This window comes from Chlorocebus sabaeus, chromosome 14, assembly GCF_047675955.1.
Source record: "Chlorocebus sabaeus isolate Y175 chromosome 14, mChlSab1.0.hap1, whole genome shotgun sequence".
Classification (NCBI taxonomy): domain Eukaryota; kingdom Metazoa; phylum Chordata; class Mammalia; order Primates; family Cercopithecidae; genus Chlorocebus; species Chlorocebus sabaeus.
The window spans coordinates 19,984,741-20,007,212 of NC_132917.1; the positions used below are offsets into that span (position 1 = coordinate 19,984,741).

Here is a 22,472-nt window from a genome sequence, read left to right on the forward strand (position 1 = left end):
TCCAAAAAAAGAAGAGTAATAGATGTTTAGCCTGCCAAATATTATAACATAAAGCCTCAAGAAATAAAAACTGTTGTGCTATCCATGAATAGACAGGAATCAGTACACTTCTAACATAAGAGGACAAATGAGGGATAAAGGGGGTGGGGAAAAAAAGAGGAAAGAGAGAGGGAAAAAGAGGAATGAAACAGGGCCAGAGTACATGCTATAATTGGCACTCATATATATATGTGGACTTGTTTTTGTTTTTTGAGCGGAGTCTATCTCTGTCACCTAGGCTGAAAATCAGTAGTGCAATCTTGGTTCACTGCAGCCTCTGCCTCCCAAGTTCAAGCAATTCTCCTGCCTCAGACACCCAAGTAGCCGGGATTACAGACTCCCACTGCCATGCCCAGCTAATTTTTCTAATTTTGCAGAGACAGGGTTTTACCAAGTTGGCCAGGCTGGTCTCGAACTCCTGACCTCAGGTGATCCACCTGCGTCGGCCTCCCAAAGTGCTGGGATTAAAGGAGGGCACCACCGTGCAGCCTGACATTTTTGATGAAAACAAAAAATAGGCCAGACATGGCGACTCACACCTGCAATCCCAGCACTTTGAGAGGCCAAGTGGGGGGGGGGTTGATCACCTGAGATCAGGAGTTCGAGACCAGCCTGGCCAACATGGTAAAATCCCCGTCTCTACTAAAAATACAAACATTAGCCAGGTGTGGTGGCAGGCACCTGTGATCCCAGCTACTCAGAAGGCTGAGGCAGGAGAATCTCTTGAACCCAGGAGGTGGAGGCTGCAGTGAGCTGAGACGGCGCCCCTGTATTCCAGCCTGGGTAAGAGTGAGACTCTGTCTCCAAAACAAACAAAAAAAACCGAAAAATAAGAATTAGGGCTTACGAAGCCTTACAACACTAACATGGAACAATATGACATTAAGGAAAGAGAACCCCCTTCCACAGACTGATGTTGAATAGTATTCATACAAACTTACCCAAAATCAGACCGGCTTTTATAAAAATGGTTACACAAATCTACACGTGATAAACAATATCATATTACTGTTTTTGATACTGTACTATAATTATTTAAGTGTAGCCATTAGGGGAAATTGGGTAAAGGGTATAGGGAAATTATTCCCATACTATTACTGTGGGAGGTAGGGGGGAAGACCCAGTACAGACAACATAATGTACCAAGCTTAAATACTAGCAGATTAAAAGTCAAAGACCAAATAACTTCGTGGAAAAAAATATTTTACGAAAAAATTTAAATGAACATACTGACTTGATAATGGACACAAATAACTAAATTTGAATTTCCAGGTGTTTGACTTTCTCAACTTCACACTGGAGAAAAACTTACGTGATAACTTTTATAAAATTACAGATTTTTATTTAATTTAACCAGTGATGCAAATAATAATCAGAAACAATTCCCTAGTTAATGAATACCTTTGTCATACAACCTATTACTTGTTGATCTCAGATGTTTCAAAAAGTAACAAAACCTCACCAATCAGTAAATGAGAAGTGAAACATCCTAGATATTTTAACAAGACTTTGGTCAAAATGACGAAGACTCACCTATATGTGGCTGCTGAGCTGCTGCTAATGCATATTGCTGCTGTTGAGCTGCAGTTAACTGCTGAACTGTTAGTGCATTAGTCCTCTGAAAGAGCTATTAGGGAAAATATTTAACACAAAGATTAGTGTCAAAATCTTTCATTTCTAATTAGAAATCTGAATAAAACATTTTAAACTTTTTTTGGGGGGGGGGGGAACACTTTCTCAAATACAAGGACACTTTAATCAATAAAACATTTAGTACTCAAACACTCCTACCATTCTTTCAATGCCACATAGCACTTCAGGCTAAACCAGTATATAACTAAGAGGACCTTCTTAAAGAAAGAGCATGCTTTTACCTGCTGCTGGGAATTGTAGTCAAAAAGGCCTACAGTAGCTCCTGAAGAGTCCATTGGTACCTGATTACCAGGATAGTCAAACTGTAAGGATTCCAGACCAACTTGTTCCATGGCATCCAGATTCTGAGTTTCAGGATTTGAAAATTCTTCAACAAGTGGTTTATTAGCTGTAGGATTAGGAAGAGGCCCCAGTCCTTCTGAGGGATTAGTATTGGGGCCCAAGCGCTCAACTACTTCAGTTGGAGAGGCTTGACGACTTCCAGGAGTACGACTATATAAAGAAAACAGAAAAGCCTTATAAATAAAAGTAACAAGTCAAATGGTGAAATGGGAAAATAGAAAAATCATGAAGAACAAATGGTTATAACATACAGTGAATAAGGCATTCTGGGTCACTATGCCATCTTATTGCATTTTTTTCTATTTAATATAACTTTCCTCTTAAGAGCTGGCATGATTTGAGGATTTAAAAAATATTATTAATGATTACTCTCTTCAATCTGAATAACAAAGATATAACGCAATTTTACAGATTAGAAAAACTGGCCAGTATCACAACTTAGGCTTATACTACCTGAAATCTCTGTGTCAAGTCATAGTCACAAAGAACTGTGTATAAACAGCAGATTATTAAGTGGCAAATACGAAAAAGCTCAAAACCAAAACCTACTTACCATACTGCTGTCCTGCCCTGCCAACACATAATTTTGCCATAACATCCTGCTTAATAATACTTAAGAAAAAAATTTGGCCATAAGAGATCATTATGGTCTTCATTATTTCAGGGGCCAAAATGTGGGATGCAACAGGAAAAGGGTACCATACGTGGTAAGTCAAAAGGCTGACTCCTGACTTTGTCTTTTAAATATGATTTTGAGCAAGTCATGTCATCTTTCAAGCAGCAGTTTTCTTACTTAAGAGATGACCTTTTGATTCCAATAAGAACAAAAGAAACTATTTGTGAAAGTCCTCTATGAAAGCCCTCCAAAGACAATGTTTATTATACCAAATAGTTCAGTTGAAACCATCAGAAAGATATGGAAATGTATGACATTTATCAAAAATTAAGTATACACAGCAAGAAAAGGATCTTTCTACATAAAAAATAGAAAAAGGGACCTTACTACTATATGGTCTCCTTAATTTTCACAAGGAATTAATTAACACTGGACTAAATTTTAAGTACTGGCTTCTCTTTTTACTAACCACCTTCATGGTCTAAACTTACATTTCTAGCTCATGACCAATTCTCATTTATAGCTTATCTTATACATAAATATTTTATATAGGATCCTTTCCTTTGTAAGAAAGAGTTTATTGTTCAGAGTAACTATGCATTCACAGGATATTCAAGCATGAGTACATTAAGTAAATGGCACTGTTCTACCTGGCTTTTAATGCCAGTTGCTACATCTATCTAACTCTTCCCAACTTCAGGTGGTCTGGATTGGAATAAATTTGCTAACATATAGTTTACAAAGCAATTTCTTGATTACAAGAATTGTTCTCTATAGGTATGTAAGCAAACTTAACATTTCTTTTAAACATCAACCATTTTGTCCTTGCAAAATCAGAAGATTTCAAACTCCTTTCCCTTTAAACCACACCTAATTTTGTATGTGAACATTCCAAAGGCTCATTTTTCATTTGGAACATATGGAAAGAAAAAACTAAAAGGATTTTCTTTAAAATCAGCCAATTTTTCTTTAAAAAAGTAAGTGTCCAATAGTTATGTTATTGATTTCTGTTATACTCCAATAATGTACATATTGATGACATATCAGTTAATGTAGAAATTAATGATGTGCTGGCATAGTGACCATATGACCACAGCTGTTGATTGTGTTAATACATTTTAACACTGTCAAGTAATAACTAATACTGTATCTAAAATAATTAGTAATTTAAAACACATATCTAAAACTTAATGGAATAAAATTAGAATGCTAATAAATGTAAAATCCACATTAATATTTCAGGGGAGAAGTATAACCTCTCACACAAAGTAACTCATATATAGCAAAAATAGAGGACATTATGAAAAAAAGTAATGCTATCAGTGGTGCTATTTTCTTGCTATAGTTAATGGTGTATTAACACTTCAATTATAAATGTATACTCTGAAGGGTTTATCATCAACTGAATTTTAAATGCATTTCCTTAACTAAAACTTAGATTAGGTAATAGTGAAGAACAAACTCATAATAAAGTTCTAAATCTGAATAGCATTAAATGTATTTCTTGTCAAAAGAGGTTTACTGGTTTTGGATGCTTTTTTGCACTCAGAACAGACAGAAATGGCACTGTTTTTAAGAAGCATTGTTACTTTGCTTTTGATAATAAAAGGCAATAAATGTAAAAGAATACCACCCACCATATACCTAATACTCTTTTATGTAAGATTCCACGGTCAGAGGACCTCAAAGAAACAGCTCATTTTCAGATACAGGCTCCAAAGCACCTCATTATTGAAATATTACAGAAAATCAATACAAAGAAACCACTCCCTAATATGTAGATAAAGGTACACTGTCTAATCTAAGACCAAAGGCTAAAGTACTTATTTAACTGCCATAAAAAGACAATAAAAAGCTACATAAAAAGACAACAAAAAGCTATAATATAAAAAATTATGAGCTTAAAGCTAACTTTTAAAAGTCTCTAATATGCTCCCCACTTGCGATTTGCAGGAATAATCTTACGTATTAGCACAAACTCATATATTGTAAGAAAGATTACTACTCCTAAGCTAATTTTGTCTCCTCTTTTCTAAGATTAAAAGTTAAATGGGAGGCAGGGCATAAATACTCAGAAGGAAGAAAACTCCACTGAAAGGTGCTCAAAAGCACTCCCAAGAGGAAAAAAAAAATCAGAGTAAACCTACACTTCACTAAAACTTAACAGAAAGGAAAAAGTTCAAATTTGGACTATTATATTAACAGAAAAGTAAGTGCAGCTTCTAACATTACTCCTTCAACAGAATGCACTGTTTCAGAGGCTGGGTTGAAGATTATTTTTTTTAAATGGTTTGTAATCACAAATTTTCTTTATAGTAAAAAAATAAAATTTGTCCAGATTAACACAAAGTTCAAAGGAAATAAACCTAAATGATGAAAATGTCTAAATCAGTCACATCAACTAATAGTAGTAATCCCTAAAAAGATACGCTTTTCTTCTTGAGAAAGTTAAAATCTTACTTAAAATCTTTGCAATCGGCATCCATTCCATTTGGCAAACCTCTGCCATTTATTTTAGAATCATCATCATCTCCTTGTTTAAGATCTCTGTTTTGGTCCTCCTCAAATGGAGAAGCCTTGCCTTTTTGATCTCCTTTCTCAGGTCCATCTGTTTCAGCATCTCTAGTGCCCTGAGGAAAAAGAATCTGTTTGATTCTGAATATTTAATAGAACACAAAAATAAAAGGCACCATAAGGTGACCTAACACTACACTACAGTGCACGTAAACAATAAAAGCATTGAATCTTATTTAATTTCGTAGTCAATTAATTCATCAAAGGCCCAATAATTGAGTACAAACTAGTTATTTATAACAGAAGGGCTAAGGCAACCTTAACTATAGCGGTGCTGGAAAAGCAGTTAACACCACAAACTAGATTAAAATAATGCGTAGAAGATTTTGTTTAGTTACTTTCACATCAAGCACTACCAGGAATAAGCAATTTTAATTTTGCAGATTATGTTTTAAAATTAGTATGATTTGACTTTTGTAACATGGTTCAAATCATACATATTTCCAATGGTTCTATCATTTCACCTTCTTCAAGTGGCTAAGCAGAAGAATAGCAATAACAGTTACAAAATTTCCCTTAGCTATAGGAAGGGCACAGAAAAATAAATTGAATTAAAAATAAAAAGTAATGTAACCAAATAACTCTCAAGCAAATATTAAATATTTCTTTATTCAAAATACTTACAAAATTTCCCTTCCTAAATCGAGAATCCAATTTATCAGCAGGAGAAGAACTTAATACATATTCTACCATGCTCACACCAAGGCCTCCACTTTCTGATCGCGGAGACAGTATTGCATTTACTTCACTGTTTCCATGAAAACCCTGTCCAGATCTTCTCTGTACCATAATAGGCTGGGACATTGAATGGTCTGTTTGGAAGAAAAAATACAATTACATACATGTACTTTTAAGTTAAACAAAATGTAGTTCCACAAATTAATATACTGAAAAAAATCAGCACATTGCTTTATTTTGAATGTTATTACTATAATCTTTAAAGTTCTTCATAGGACACAAACAAATGGAAGAACATTCCATGCTCATGGATTGGAAGAATCAGTATTGTGAAAATGGCCACACTACCCAAGGTAATTTATAGATTCAATGCTATCCCCATCAAGCTACCACTGACTTTCTTCGTAAAATTAGATAAAACTACTTTAAATTTCATATGAAACCATAAAAGAACCCATATAGCCAAGACAATCCTAAGCAAAAAGAACAAAGCTGGAGGCATCACGCTACCTGACTTCAAACTATACTACAAGGCTACAGTAACCAAAACAGCACGGTACTGGTACCAAAACAGATATACAGACCAATGGAACAGAACAGAGGCCTCAAAAATAACACATCTATAGCCATCTGATCTTTGACAAATCTGACAAAAACAAAAAATGGGGAAAGGATTCCCTATTTAATAAATGGTGCTAGGAAAATTGGCTAGCCATATGTAGAAAGCTGAAACTGGAACCCTTCCTTACAACTTATACAAAAATTAACTCAAGATGGATTAAAGACTTACATGTAAGACCTAAAACCATAAAAACCCCAGAAGAAAACCTAGGCAATACCATTCAGGACGTAGGCATGGGCAAAGATTTCATGACTAAAACACCAAAAGCAATGGCAACAAAAGCCAAAATTGGCAAATGGGATCTAATTAAACGAACGAGTTTCTGCACAGCAAAATAAACTATCACCTGAGTGAACAGGCAGCCAACAGAATGGGGGAAAATTTTTGCAATCTATCCATCCAACAAAGGGCTAATACCCAGAATCTACAAAGAACTTAAATAAATTTGAAAGAAAAAAACACCCAATCAAAAAGTGGGTGAAAGATATGATCAGATACTTCTCAAAAGAAGACATTTATGCAGCCAACAGATACATGAAAAAATGCTCATCACCACTGGTCATCAGAGAAATGCAAATCAAAACAACAATGAGATACCATCTCACGCAAGTTAGAATGGCGAGCACTAAAAAGTCAGTAAACAACAGATGGTGGAGAGGATATGGAGAAATAGGAACGCTTTTACACTGTTGGTGGCAGTGTAAATGAGTTCAACCATTGTGGAAGACAGTGTGGCGATTCCTCAAGGATCTAGAACCAGAAATATCATTTGACTCAGTAATCTCATTACTGGGTATATACCCAAAGGATTACAAATCATGCTATTATAAAAACACACGCACACATATGTTTATTGCAGCAACCCAAATGTCCATGAATAATAGGCTGGATAAAGAAAACGTGGCACACAGACACCATGGAATACTATGCAGCCATAAAAAAGGATGAGTTGATGTCCTTTGCAGGGACATGGATAAAGCTGGAAACCATCATTCTCAGCAAAATATCACAAGGACAGAAAACCCAACACTGCATGTTCTCACTCATAAGTAGGAGTTGAACAATGAGAACACATGGACCCAGGGAGGGGAACATCACACACCTGGGCCTGTTGGGGGGTTGCGGGGCTGGAGGAGGGATAGCATTAGAAGAAATACCTAATGTAAATGACGAGTTGATGGGTGCGGCAAACCAACATGGCACATGTATACCTATGTAATAAACCTGTGCTTTGTGCACGTGTACCCTAGAACTTAAAAGTATAATAATAATTAAAAAAAGATAAAAAATAAATAAAAAGCTCTCCATTTGGTTGAGACTAACTGGCTGGAGCACATATCTTGAAAATACAGATGGAAAGAGCCATTTGGCAATAAACAGATAAAAACCTATATTAAGAACAGTACAACCAAAAAGGTCAATAAAGGTAGACATAGTACCCAAAGGATACTACCTGAAGGATCAGTTGCTTATAAACATCATTTTAAAAAGTTAACCTTCTTTTGACAATTTATAACGATTCATAACATAAACCTTCAGGGATAAAACCTAGAAGAGGCTGGACAGCAGGGGCTCATACCTGATATCCCAGCACTTCGGGAAGCTGAGGAGGATCACTTGAGCAGAGGAGTTTAAGACTAGCATGGGAAACATGGTGAGTTCCCATCTCTACCAAAAGTTTAAAAATTAGCCAAGCATGGCAGCACAGGTCTGTAGGCCCAGCTACTCAGGAGCTGAGAGCTGAGGTGGGAAGATTACTTGAACCCAGGAGGTTGAGGCTGCAGTGAGCCATGTTCACACCACTGCACTCCGCTCTGGGTGAGAGTGAGATTCTGTCTCAAAAAAAAAAAAAAAAAAAAAAAAAAAAAAAAAAAAAAAAAAAAAAAAAAAAAATTGCCAGAGGCAGTCACTCACTCCTGTAATCAGTACTTTGGGAGACTGAGGCAGGTGGACTGCTTGAGCTCAGGAGTTCAAGACCAGCCTGGACAAAAAGGCGAAACCCCATCTCTACTCAGAATACAAAAATTAGCTGGACATGGTGACAGGCACTTAATAGTCCCAGCTACTAAGGAGGCTGATGAGGTGAAAGGATCGCCTGAGCCTGGGAGGTCAAGGCTTTGGTGGGCCATGATTGTGCCACTGCACTCCAGCCTAGGTGACACAGGAGACTCTGCTCCTCACTGCAAATAAACAAATTAAAATAATAAAATAAAATAAACTTTCAATTTGGCAGAAACACTTCTCAAGTTCAGAGTTATGCACTGGATAGATCAGAACTCATGACTGTAACGCTATAATCACAAATGAGTAAGTCCGGAAAAATCAGTAATACTACAGAATTTTCTATTCTTGGTTTAAAAAAAACTAAATTACCTTCTAGCTTAAAAGTTTTCCATTTATTTTAAAACAAAATTATTCATTTTATATATTTTTTTCTCCATACTTTTGGAATGAAAAGTAAAGGTAGTATTTAAGATCTGAGAGTTAATGGAATACAAATACAGTAACACATTTGAGGCAACATTCAAACAGTTTTTGCTGGAAACTTTTTTGAAAGAACCCGTAAGCTACCAGCTACCTCTGGATTCTTTGTGACAGGTATAATACTCAATATTTAAACTATTGAGGCTGAAATTTCATACTGGTAGCCAGTCATCATTTTATTAACTGTAATAATTTTGAAATGATTGCCATGTTTGTTAAACCAAATCAAAACATTTCCATTTCAGTATCTGCATCCATAAGAGATTAGTCATTATATCCTCTCTTTCAACCATTCATCCATTCATTATACAGTTGAAATATTGATTCATTCTCTTGTATGCTAAGCAATGACCTATATATGAGGAATCCGAGAACAAAACAGTCTGTTCTCAAGAGTATAGGTTTAATAAGAGGCAATTAGAATAGAAAAGAGCTTCAACCAAAATATAATCCATGATACCATGAGATCTGAAAGATGGGCATTCAAGTCCAACAGAGCTTAAAGTAAAAAGTAAAATTTAAGAGGAAAAAAAAAGCAAAAATAAGAAAGATGGGCATCAATCCTTCCAAGTCTTAGAATCAATGCCACCAAAGGAAGTGTGCTTTTTTTTTTTTTTTTTTTTGGTGGGAAGGTGCAGGGTCTTATTATATTGCCCAGCTGGTCTCAAACTCGTGGCCTCAAGCATCTGCCAGCCTTGATCTCCTAAAGTGCTGTAATTACAGATGGAAGTGATATTTCAGCTGATAATGAAGGGTTAAAAAAAGGTAACCAATGGGGAGGTGGGAGTGATAGGACATTTCAGTTACAGAAACCAGAATGTTCAAATGCCAAGAAGTGCTGGAGAACATAATGAACCTGATAATCACAAGTAATGTGGTTCTGCTGAGAGGGAGTATGTCAAGTCTCCTGCAGTCATAGAAAGAGACTCTCTTAGAAAGACAATTCCTTGAGAACAAGAAGGTGTTATGCATATTTCTGTGTGCCTGGCATTCAATAAATGTTCGCTAGGTAAACAAAACTCCATTCATTTCTAATTTTCTCATGGTTTCTAGTAAAAGACAAACACTCATCTTCAAAATGTTATGAGAGTTGGGAGAAGAGGGGCACAAAAAATTGAAATCATAAATTTCACGGTTTCCCTATCATCTATCTTCAAATAATCTCTCTTTGTCATGCTGTGCTCAGGATGCTTTGCTTTTCAACACCTCAAAAAATCTTTGGTTGGCTGGGCACAGTGGCTCATGCCTTTGATCACAGCACTTTGGGAGGCTAAGGCAGGCAGACTGAGCTCCTCAGGAGTTCGAGACCAACCTCGGCAACATGGTGAAACCCCATCTCTACCAAAAATATAAAAATTAGCCAGCCTTATAAGCTGGTCTTAGGGGAAAAAAAAAAAGATAAAAGATTTAAAAAATCTTTGATTCTCATTCTGGTAAATAAGTTGTGCATTCAACTTTCAAATCATGTCCATCAACCAAGTTATCGAGCACACACGCTCTCAGCAAGAAATATGCCTTTTGTAGCAAAGATATATCCCAGTCCAAATTACTAAATATTTAAAATTATGAGTCTAACCTAATATAGGTTAATTCTAATTCAGAAAAATAAAGGACAAGGGACCCTTAAGGACAAGCGTCATATCATTTATCTTTATATTCTCCAAACCTGGCATATTAGGTATCACATATTAGTTGAACTCAAAGGAAATTTACAATATTTTAAGAAAACTTCTGTCTAAATTACTTGTTGCCAACATTTGCAACCTACTTTGTTGAAATCACCACATTTTCCAGACCTTAACCTTTTAGATTTTAGCTTTTTGGCAATTATTTTAACAGTAATGAAATGAAACACCATATAGAAGCATTAAATCTTCTAATATATTTTCATGATTTAGAGAATAAGAAAATATCTCGTGATTAATACTGAAAAAATAATGATAATTGGGTAATTATCATGCAAAAATTTGTTTTCATTATTACTTTGGTCATTCTGCAGAGCTTAAGCAAACTGTATTAACTTAAATAAAAAAAGGAAAATATTTGTAAAATACATGATCTAGCTGGACACCTCTCAGATTTTACTAACTGGAAACATGTAAAAATATAATCAGTAAAAAGATATGCTAACTACTTTAACACAACTATGGGCCGAACAAGGTGGCTCACGCCTGAGGCAGGAGGATCACTTGAAGGCAGAAGTTCCGAGACCAGCCTGGGCAACATAGTGAGACCCCATCTCTAAAAAAAAAAAAAAAAAAAAAAAAAAGTTTTAAAAACTAGCCAGACCTGGCCAGGCATGATGGCTCATGCCCTAATCCCAGCACTTTGGGAGGCTGAGGCAGGCAGATCACCTGAGGTAAGATTTCAAGACCAGCCTGGCCAACATGGTGAAATCCCGTCTCTACTAAAAATATGAAAATTAGCAGGGTGTATTATCCCAGCTACTCAGGAGGCTGAGGCAGGAGAATCACTTGAACCTGGGAGGCGGAGTTTGCAGTGAGCCAAGATAGGGCCACTGCACTCCAGCCTGGGCGACAGAACGAGACTTCGTCTCAGGGAAAAAAAAATAAAGAAAAATTAGCCAGATGTGATGGTGTGAGCCTGTAGTCCTAGCTACTCGGGAGGAGGACGTGGAAGGATCTTTTTGGCCCAAAAGTTTGAGACGGCAGCGAGCTAAGATCGTGCCACTGCACACCAGCCTGGGCAACAGAGCAACACCCTCTTAAAAAGAAAAAAAAGCATTTAACTATGATCTTTAATTTGCCAACACTGTCACTCCTGCATGTTATACTCCTTATACACCAGCTAATTTTCCCTTAACAGTTTCTTAGACCTAAGCCTCTCCCCATTACTTACGAAGTCGAAATCAAAACATTTAAAGATCTGCTCCCTTTCTGGGAGCTCTATCTTACCAAGACAGTCTACTACTTCCTTCCTGGGTGTGGCAAATATCTAATAAAGCTAGGTTGACCTGCAATTAAATAAATCAGTCACGATCATCTAGCACAAATTAAGACTAAAAATTTCTATGGTTAATCTATCCTCCATTTTAAATGAAAATTCAGAATTTCATTATTTTTAAACTTTTATTCTAGATTCGGGGGGGTACATGTGCAGGTTTGTTATATAGGTAAATTCATGTCACAGGGGTTTGGTGTACAGATTATTTCATTACTCAGGTACTAAAAATAGTACCTGACTGGTATTTTTTCTGATACTCTCCCTCCATCCTCTACTCTCAAGGAGGCCTCCACGTCTGTTGTTCCCCTCTTTGTGTCCCTGTGTTCTTGTTATTTAGCTCCCATCTAATATGTGAGAACAAGCGGTATTTGATTTTCTGTTCCTTTGTTAGTTTGCTAAAGGTAATGGTCTCCAGCCCCATCCATGTTGCTGCAAAGGACATTATCTCACAACTTTTTTTCATGGCTGCATAGTGTTCCATGGTGCATATGTACCAGATTTTCTTTATCCAGCCTACTGTTGATGGCCATTTAGATTTTTCCATGGTTTTGCTATTATGGAATAGTGCTGCTACGAACATACACGTGTGTGTCTTATGGTAGCACAATTTATATTCCTTGGGGTATATACCCAAAAATGGGATTGCTGAATTGAATAATTTTGTTTTTACTTCTCTGAGGAATTGACACAATGCTTTCCACAATGGCTGAACTAATTTACATTCCCACTACTAGTGTATAAGTGGTCCTTTTTCACCACAACCTCATGAGCATCTTGTTTTTTAATAGCCACAGAATTTTACAATCAATTAAAAAAAAAAACCCTTAATAAAATCTTATTGTGACAAATACTTCTAAAATTACATTTCTTAGCTGCCATTAAGAAAATGTGCATAGGGCTGGGTGTGGTGGCTCACGCCTATAATCTCAGCACTTTGGGAGGCCAAGGCAGGAGAATTTCATGAGCCCAGTTATTTGAGACCAGCCTGGGCAACACAGCAAAACTACAAAAATGCAAAAATTTGGAGACTCTGTCTGAAAAAAAAAAAAAAAAGGTGCATATGACTTATAAAATGCTAAATATATTCATAATTCATATACCAGTAACTTACGAGAAGTTCCCCATGCAGTCTCTCTCCATTCATCATCCCCAAGAAATATGCCTTTTTGTCCATCTTTTGTTGAATCATCAGGTTCCCAAAACTTTTTGGTAGGCAAAAGCTATTTGGAGGAAAAATTACAGTTATTCTAATTACAAAGAATTAACATGTAAGAAGTCTCGAACATATCAATGCTATGGATACATTAGTTTTCAATGCTAACGAAAATTCAGAGTGACCTATTTTCTAAGTTGTTTTGTTAATAGTAAATTAACTCCCCACTTATTTTTGTGTGCTGGTGCTAATACTTCTAGACCTTAAACAAAAATCAAAATCTACTTCTGACTTTTCTTCACTTTCCATACATTTTTATTACAATGTAAATTTATTCAAAAGGCTTATTAAATTTCTTACTCAATAACAGATTTAATAATCACATCCATAGGAATGATTAAACTTTTTCCTCACTTCCACATCTTCTCCCTAGACCACCTCCTATCATATCTTCCAGAATAGAAAATACTTTTTCATTCTTAACTCAGTTATTCAATGGAAGTGAATTTCACACCTCTTACTAGCTGCTGAGTAGTACTATCTGTCAATCCCATAACAAAAAGCTATGGATGGTAGAAAACATGCATAGAAAAGAAACAATCTCAAGGCCCCGTGCTCTATCCAATACGGTGACATGCATAGCACATAAAAATTGTGTTGCTACAATCATTCATTGATTATTCAAAATGAACATTTTGGGCAATTCTTATTCTTTAATATTCATTCATATCTCCCTACTGTCCCTGACGCTTAGGAGGTGGCCAACTTGGATATGTTTGTTTGAAAAGAACACACTGGTTTTCTGAGAAGTGCACTAAGCATTTTAAAGCAGCATTCATAAGATACCATCACTCTCAACCCTTAATTAGGTGCCCAGTCTTTTCAGTGCTAACAATAAAACCTGTGTATACTTCTATTAAACTTATCACATTCAATTACCTGTATGTTTACCTCTTAAGGGCATGGTCTGCTCATCTTCAGAGAGCTTACAAACATATAAACTTAGAACTCGGTAATACCTGAAATAGGTCTAAGATAAGATGTGTGTGTTTGTGTGTGTGACGTAGTAAACCATCAATAAAGGCAAAACTTGAGAAAATGCACAGTGTGTAGAATAGGGTGTAAGATGAAACATGTGGCAAGGTCAAAAGTTGATGCTAGCAAAGCTAACAGATGCTGAGGACCCTTAAAGACATGCTAAGGAAGTTAGATGTTCTACTGAAGCAACAGGGAACAGAGAAGAGTTAGCAAGGGTAACACTAGGTATTACAAAAAACTCAAGTTGTAAGTTTTAAGAATAACAAATAGAACAAGGAGATCAATTTTGGCAATTTATAATAAGAGGGCCAAGAGAGCAAGAACTAAAAGAGGGTACTGGGCCAGACACAGTGGCTCACACCTGTAATCTCAGCACTTTGGGAGGCCTAAGCAGGAGGATCACGAGGTCAGGAGTTCAAGACCAGCCTGGCCAAGATAGTGAAACCCTGTCTCTACTAAAAATACAAAAATTAGCCGGGAGTGTTGGCCGGCACCTGTAATCCCGGCTACTCGGGAGGCTGAGCCAGAGAAGTGCTTGAACCCGGGAGGTGGAGGCTGCGCCACTGCATTCCAGCCTGGGTGACAGAGTAAGATTCTGTCTCAAAAAACAAAAAACAAACAAAAAAGAGGGTACTGGCAGAGAAAGCTGAGAAAATAAAATGGATCTGACAGACACCTTGGAGTCAAAAGGATCCGAATACAAATGGTGGGGAAGGTAAGTAAAAAGAATAACCTGTTTAAGTAAAAAGGTAAATGGCAGTGCTATTGACCAAAATAGGAAAACAACAACAAACCAGGAGAAGCAGCTTTAAAGGGAAGAGAAAATATCCAATGTGGGCATGTTCCTGAACTACAGATCTTTTGCTCAACTAAATTAAACTTAATGTTTTAATTTAAAAATGTTAATTAAAATGTTTAATGTAAATGTTTTAATTTAAAAAAAAAGAACTCCATTTTTTAAAAAAAGTTTTTAAATGCTAGGATGGCCCTGGGCTGTAAATAATTTGAATTTATGAAGAGCAGACATTTTAAACAAAAATCTGCTCTAATAAAGATCCCAGTAAGTAAACTATAACCTCTATTCCTTCTATTTTAAAAATCTCACCATAAAAGATTCACGTAAATATTCAACAAAACATAAATCTAATAATATGAATACTAAAGCACGATACTTGATGTATTTAAATAACTGAACATTCATAGTTAAAACCCAAGTTAATCCCCTAAAAATACTGTATAGATAAGCCATTCCAAGCAGATGAAAATAATTCCTGAAAGAATAAAGCAATGCTTTTATCCCATACTTCATGAAGAAAAATGTCTCAGTATCAAAATAAGAATAACAAATAAGTAATCTAAAATAAAGTTGTAACAACTAATAAAGCATTTATCCCAGACACAGAAGTGGCTAAAACAGACTCATCTTATGAGGTAGTAAAAGTAACAGCACCCCTTTGAGACGATTCTAAAGTCTTTTGGGATTAAAGTTCTGGGAGTGCTTTCACAGATCACTGTTTTAAAATGCAAATTGCAGTGCGCACCTGTAGTCCCAGCTACTCAGGAGGCTGAGGCAAGAGAATCGATTGAACCTGGGAGGCTGAGGTTGCAGTGAGCTGAGATTGTGCCACTGCACTTCAGCCTGGCGACAGAGCGAGATTCCGTCTCCAAAAAAAAAAAAAAAAGCAAACTGTATACCTAGGTGGGGAGGGGAGGAATAAGGAGTCTGTAAACCACTTACCAAGTGTGTCTACTATGGCCAAGCACTATACTATGAGTACCTTCATTTTCAAACATTTAGTAAGTTTTTACGCACAGGAAAATTTAATAGTTGAAATTAACACTCTACCAAAGGCCTTCACTGATATTCTAAAAACTATTTGCTCTGACAGTTAAGATACTGATTCAAATAATTTTAGGGGATCTACTAGTCGGTGACTAAGAACAGGTTAAATGAACTACATGTACGGGAAGGCAACAATTCAGAATAGAACAGTTAAAGAGGGGGGAAAAAAAGGTTAAACAATGCATTGATTAGAAAAGCAATAAAAATAGGAGATTTGCCCCTGGAGAGTCTTTTACTGTAGTAGAAATAGCAACCATACAACATTACAGAAAACAAAATTAAGAAACGGTTAAGATCTATAAAATATGTTATCCAATACCACTTCATATTAGTTCCCTACTTCACAAACTCTAAAGGAAGGTCAGGCAACTCAGTGTTTCTTATCAATCTGCTCTTCTATCCTAACTCCAATGTTTGAGTGAATATACAGTGTCTTTTCCTTCAAAAGTATGTATGGCTTGCTTTCTCCATTTCCAAAGAAATCAATCAGCACCCAGGCATACTGCATCAAAAACAAAACAAAACAAAACAAAAAAATCAAACTCCCACTCGGGCATTTACATGAGCACACCTATACTTCACACTTTTTAAATTGTTATGGAAAACCCTTAAACCAACCAAATAAACATAATCCCAAGACTTAAAAGGATTTAAAACGTAAATTATGTTTTAAATTATTTATATAACTTATCATCCCAAATGGGATATTTCTGCGAAAAGAGATGCTATTAATAATTATGCCATGAGAAGATACAGATCTGAGCTGTCCTGGGCAAATCAGAATGTAAAGTCACTCTACTTATAATGGAAGCTCAAAAGAGGTAAGAATAGATCTCAAAACTAAGTTGTAGCAGGGAGCAGAGACTCATGCCTGTAATCCCAGCACTGTAGGAGATATGAAGATAATTTGAGCCCAGGAGCTAGAGACCAGCCTGGCCAACACTGTGAGACCCTGTCTCTTTTTAAAAATAAAATAATTATAAATAAATAAATATAAAATAAATTAGCCAGGTGTGGTGGCATGTACCTCTAGTCCCAGCTACTTAGGAGGCTGAGATAGGAGGATAGAATGAGCCTGGGAGGTGATACTGCAGTGAGCTATAATTAGCTGAGGCAAGCAGACTGCTTGAGCTCAGGAGTTCGAGACCAGCCTAGGCAACATGGCAAAACTCTGTCTCTACAAAAACTATAAAAATTAGCCAGGCGTGGTGGCGTGCACCTGTAGTCCCAGATACCGGGGAGGCGGATATGGGAGGATCACTTGCGCCCAGGAGTCAGAGGTTGCAGTAAGTTGAGATGATGCCACTACACTCCAGCTTGGGCCACAGAGCAAGATCCTATCTCCAAAACAAAAAACAAACCAAACAAACAACAACAACAAATGGAACATAAGAACATACAGAACAAAACACAAAGTAACTCCATAGAACACAAAAATGGTGCTTTTCCAAACTTTTATCTTTTCTGTTAATAAAAGATATTAACATTTTTATTTTCTCAACTCATACCACTTCCCCAAATCCTTGGTATCAACAGCAAACATTACTAAATATCGTCACTTCCAACAGGAAGTAGTACTGTAAACACTCAAGACTTCCCTGAGTTCAAACTGCTCTTCAAGTACTATTATGTGGCCTTGGACTAGTTTTAATTAACCTTTTCTGAGCTTCAGTTTCCTCATTGTAAACTGCTTAGAATGACATCTAGGGCCAGGTGCAGTGGCTCACGCCTGTAATCCTAGCACTTCAGGAGGCCAAGGCGGGCAGATCACGAGGTCAGGAGATTGAGACCATCCTGGCTAACACGATGAAACCCTGTCTCTATTAAAAATACACAAAATTAGCCGGGCGTAGAGGCACGCGCTTGTAGTCCCAGCTACTCGGGAGGCTGAGGCAGAAGAATCACTTGAACCTGGGAGGTGGAGGTTGCAGTGAGCCGAGATCACGCCACTGCACTCCAGCCTAGGCAACAGAGCAAGACCCCATCTCCAAAAAAAAAAAAAAATGACATGTAGTACAGCAGACACATAAATATTAGGTATCTTCACTACCAACAGTATGAATTCTTTAATGTTATCAAACACGACTTAACTTACTGACCCACAACATACAACTGATTATTTCAAATATTGTATTATTCACTATAACGATTTTGTCTATAGCTGTTTGACTTCTTTTCTCTTGAGTCGGTTTGACTATCCTAGGGCAATGATGAAAGCCCACTACTTAGAAAGAACAGTTTACTACTATAGTCACATTTTGCACAAGGAAAACTGACCAAGGTTACATACACAGCTGGCAAACGTTAACAATGGGATTTGAACCCATATCTATCTACTTAATTCTAAGGCCCTTCTCTTCATACTTAACTACCATAAAAGATAGATCTTTTCAATCATATTTTAATTCATCATGATTTCTGAAAATTTCCAGTATTATTCTACAGATATAGACTAGCAAAAAAAAAAGAAAAAAGAATCCAGTATTACATCACCACTGGGAATAAAAAAAAATAAAAAGGCTTAAAATATTATCATAATATTCTTCCTATTACAGTGGGTAAATTTTAAGATAGAATTGTTTAGAGATTATGTAGACAAACTATGATCAGCTATTTAAACACTATTTGAAATGGCTGGTTTCCATTCCAGTTATCCCTAAGAGCTTAGATTAAAGCAAGAGCATTTGAGAGATGTATGTGATTCATACAAAAGGTTATTTTTGTTACTATTTTTAAAGTCAGTCAGTCTTACTCAAGGTCATAACACTAGTGAGAGATCTGAGAGAAAACACAAGTCTCCTTACTCGCCTATCTAGTAAGTCTTCAACTTCACCACACTACATAGAATCTTAGCACACAGGCTTTCTTTAATGCTTTCTTTATATATTAGTGTGTTGGAAAGACAGGAGAAAGCACTGTTTATCATACTAAGCTATAAAGATATTCTCAAAATAAAAGACATTAGTTCAGTGATTTAAAGTTAGATTCTGGATTTTTTGAAGAATATCAGACAGGGCCTTCTTTCCTGTTATTTAAAAAACAAGCAGAAACCCAGCTATATGTGCCCCCAACAATCTAGAGAAGCTAATAGTTATGAGCCTATGCAGTGTGTCTGACTTTACACTAATAAAGCAGGGTTCAATCCCCTATAGATTAGTTTTGCTCTTTTTAAGGCACATGACATAAAATGCAAATCAGTAGGTCTTTCGACAGAAACATAGTATCAGTGTAAAAACAGAGAGGGTAAGTTTACGAATAGGTGAATATAAATCTACTCTTATTTCTGGATGCCTTCTGATGATGGCTCAGTAAAGACATCATGATCTATAAAACAGTAAATTTGAAATTAGTCCTATATGTAGATGCAACACTTTGTACATTAGAGATTTACAAAACTTAAGACATAGTAAGCAAAAACTATTTTTAAAGAAAGTCAAGATGAGGGCAATCTATTTTTTAAAAAGAGTTTTGCATTAAAAAGAAAAAAGTAATTTTAGAAAACTCAAGAGCCAGAAACTCAAGGCTGCTTTTAATTTATTCCAATGAATGAATTCTGGGATATTAAAAAAACAAAAAAACCTCACCTGTCAGGAAAGGAGGAGAAGACTGGTGAGAGAGAGACAGGCAAAGAAGGAAATCCCAGAAGGTTCCCTGCTGCCTGTGAGACGAGGAAAGATAGAAAGTCTTGTGGGAGAGAGAACCCAGAGACAGAAATCTCACTAGGTTTTTCTTAGCTCTCTCTGAGGTGACAGTATTAGTGCTTAAACTGCTAAGAAATAAAACTAATGAGAACATCTTATTTTAAAAAATATTTCTACTGGATGAAGGTTACACAGATACACTGACATGCTGCTATCCACCAGGTAGCAGGAAGTCTAAACCCTGGTCACTTTTACTCTGCGTATCTGACATGTCCAATAAAAAGTCTGGATTTAAGCTTTTTTCTCTTAATGTACCATTCAACCAAGCTACTCTTTTCTAAAAACCTCAGATATCCTTCCTCCATCCCCCAAATAACTAAACTCTTGCAACCACTGTTTCTGATTATGACATTTTTTTTTGCTCTGCAAAGCTAACGTTAGAATTACTAAATATTTAGAGAGAGTGAAAAAACACCAGTTTAAAAACATATACAATATACATCTAAGAAGTGATACAGGGAGTCTAAAATTAATGCAGGGGTACGACTCTCTTGTTCTTACAGAATTATCGGCAAGTTCAAGTTTGTCACAGACAAGAAGGCTGAAGCACTGTTCAACCCTGCTTTTAACATACGTTATTCTGCTTTTTAAAGACCAAAGAAAACTAGTGGCCAGGAAAGAATAAAAGCTCTTTTCATCTGCCTCTTATTTGCCAATAGCATAAATAATGCCTAACCAGATATTGCACTGCAGTGAAGCTATAGATTTTGTTTAACAAAAAAAATTCAATTTCTTCAATTTTTCTTAGGGCTGAGAATTTTACCTTATGCACTGGTCTAACAAGTTTATTTTGGCAATACTTAAGCTTAAGCACCTTAACTCACCCTTAAATCAGTCCTTTGAAAATGACATACTCTTTGGAAAACGCTGTTCTGAAGAAGGGGAGGGTTAGCTAGCTGCAGGGTGCCCTCTTGTGGCCCAAAGGAGAGACTTGGACTCTTTTCTGCATCTGAAGAGCACAGCATTGGATGGAGTGAGTCTCATGAAGGTCTCTATTCTACCAAGGTAAAATAATCTCCAGGAGCAAGCAGTTAATTACACATCTTAGGTCTGTTCACTGTTATCTTCTATTATCAAAGTCTATGTTAGTAGTACAGCACATGACAAAATACAGATTGTCACCACAAGAGTTTCCATAATCAAAGTTCTCTAAGTATTCATTAGCTATATGAAAAACTAAGTATTTGATGCCTTAAAATATGTAATGATGAGGTTAACTTTGGTGCCCCAAAGAAAAACACAGATTAACAAGAACGATAAAATCTATTAAGAAATGCAGTGTCTACTATGCTAGGCATTCAAAGCTAATAATTTATAGGGGAGACAAGTGTAAAACAAACTGTAACCAGCAATATAATAAAAGACTGTATAAAGAACTAGAAGTCAGATGAAGTGCTTAATTCTATGGCAGATAGCAACTAGACAATAGATACATCACAGCTGAGTCTTGTAGAAGATTAGAAGTTTGTTACGTAAACAGTTTTGGGTGAACAAGAGATTTTTGGAAGGGAGAATAGTAAAACAAGTATGACTAAAGTAAACACAGCATACATATATAAAACAGCAGAACAAGGCTAGAGTTTTTTTTCGAGCAAAGCTAATTATAGTTCATTACCGAAATGTAAGAAATTATCTCACCAAATCAATCAAATCACCTAGACACAAATAATCACACTAAAAATTACTGCTAAAAGCTTTTTTTTTTTAAGCCAAAAATCACAATAGAATTGTACAATCTGAAATTTAAACCCCTCCACATAGTTTGGAAGATACGACCACTATTTCCAGGAAGGTTGATGGCTAAAAAAACAAATTAAGTTCCAATGGCTCAAAATAAAGTGAGGTGTAAGTTCTTAGTATTTGTAAACATTTACCTCTCCCATTCCCCGAGATTCTAATGCAAGAGCTTGAAAATCATGATTCATTTCATCCACAGATCAAACCTGTTGAATAACAAAAACAAAAATTAGTACAAAGAAATGTTTAAACAGACTTCTTCAATTATTTTATTACATTGCTGTTATGACTAATATTAGCATGATCTGAGAAAGGGAAGCACTGATTTCTCTATGGAGACAGGTTTTCCCACAGTTCATGATACCAACCTACCTTAAAACCTATGGAAAAACATGAGGTCAAGGGTTCTTGAATTATTCTGTGTGCCAACAACTATGTGAAGGCAATAAAAAACAATTAAAGCCCAGAAACTGGAGAATAGTCTACCCTTTAAAGAAAGGAGTAGCACAGAGTAAGATTTTTTTGTTTGGTGGTGGTTGTTTCTTTTTTTAAATGGCATTTCTGCCTGAGGGAAGGCCTGGATGTGGAAGAAGGGTCCTTAAGAACCCAGCCTTAATGGCCTGAAGAAATCAAAGGACAGAGTCTGGAGCAACCGGAGCTGCTGGAAAGAAAGAAAGGGAATCCCACAGAGGACATGCCATGTCCTGTGTATAAATTACATGGGGATTTTTAGATGACACTTGAACTGCACATATGTGAGACAGACTCCAAGGAGTTCACTTAAGGCTAAAAGAACTGAGCAGAAATTTCTACTGCTGACCACCACAAAAGTCACAGAAATTTGGAGGTTGAGTCCCAACAAAACCCAGCAATCGGCTAAGTGTGGTGGCTCATGACTATAATCCCAGCACTTTGGAAGACCGAGGTGGGCGGATAACTGGAGGTCAGGAGTTTGAGACCAGCCTGGCCAAAATGGTGAAACCCTGTATCTACCAAAACCACAAAAAAATTAGCTGGGTGCAGTGGCA

At 36.4% G+C, this 22,472-nt stretch overlaps 1 protein-coding gene across 15 annotated transcripts in view; it reads right to left on the reverse strand.

The window, feature by feature from the left end:
* PUM2 (pumilio RNA binding family member 2) overlaps positions 1–22,472 on the reverse strand; it is a 105,469-nt gene that overhangs the window by 60,656 nt on the left and 22,341 nt on the right. For 11 of the 15 annotated variants that reach the window (XM_038006609.2, XM_038006607.2, XM_038006606.2 and 8 more), the window contains exons 2-7: positions 21,582–21,650; positions 13,084–13,192; positions 5,849–6,036; positions 5,111–5,280; positions 1,914–2,184; positions 1,573–1,666 (exon numbers count right to left, since the gene is read on the reverse strand). In XM_038006609.2, the coding sequence (XP_037862537.1) occupies positions 1,573–1,666; positions 1,914–2,184; positions 5,111–5,280; positions 5,849–6,036; positions 13,084–13,192; positions 21,582–21,632 (883 nt within the window). In that variant the 5' untranslated portion in view covers positions 21,633–21,650. Of the gene's footprint in view, positions 1–1,572; positions 1,667–1,913; positions 2,185–5,110; positions 5,281–5,848; positions 6,037–13,072; positions 13,193–20,531; positions 20,657–21,581; positions 21,651–22,472 lie in introns of those variants that run through there. The other 4 variants (XM_038006610.2, XM_038006608.2, XM_038006611.1 and 1 more) reach the window with 3 other exon arrangements.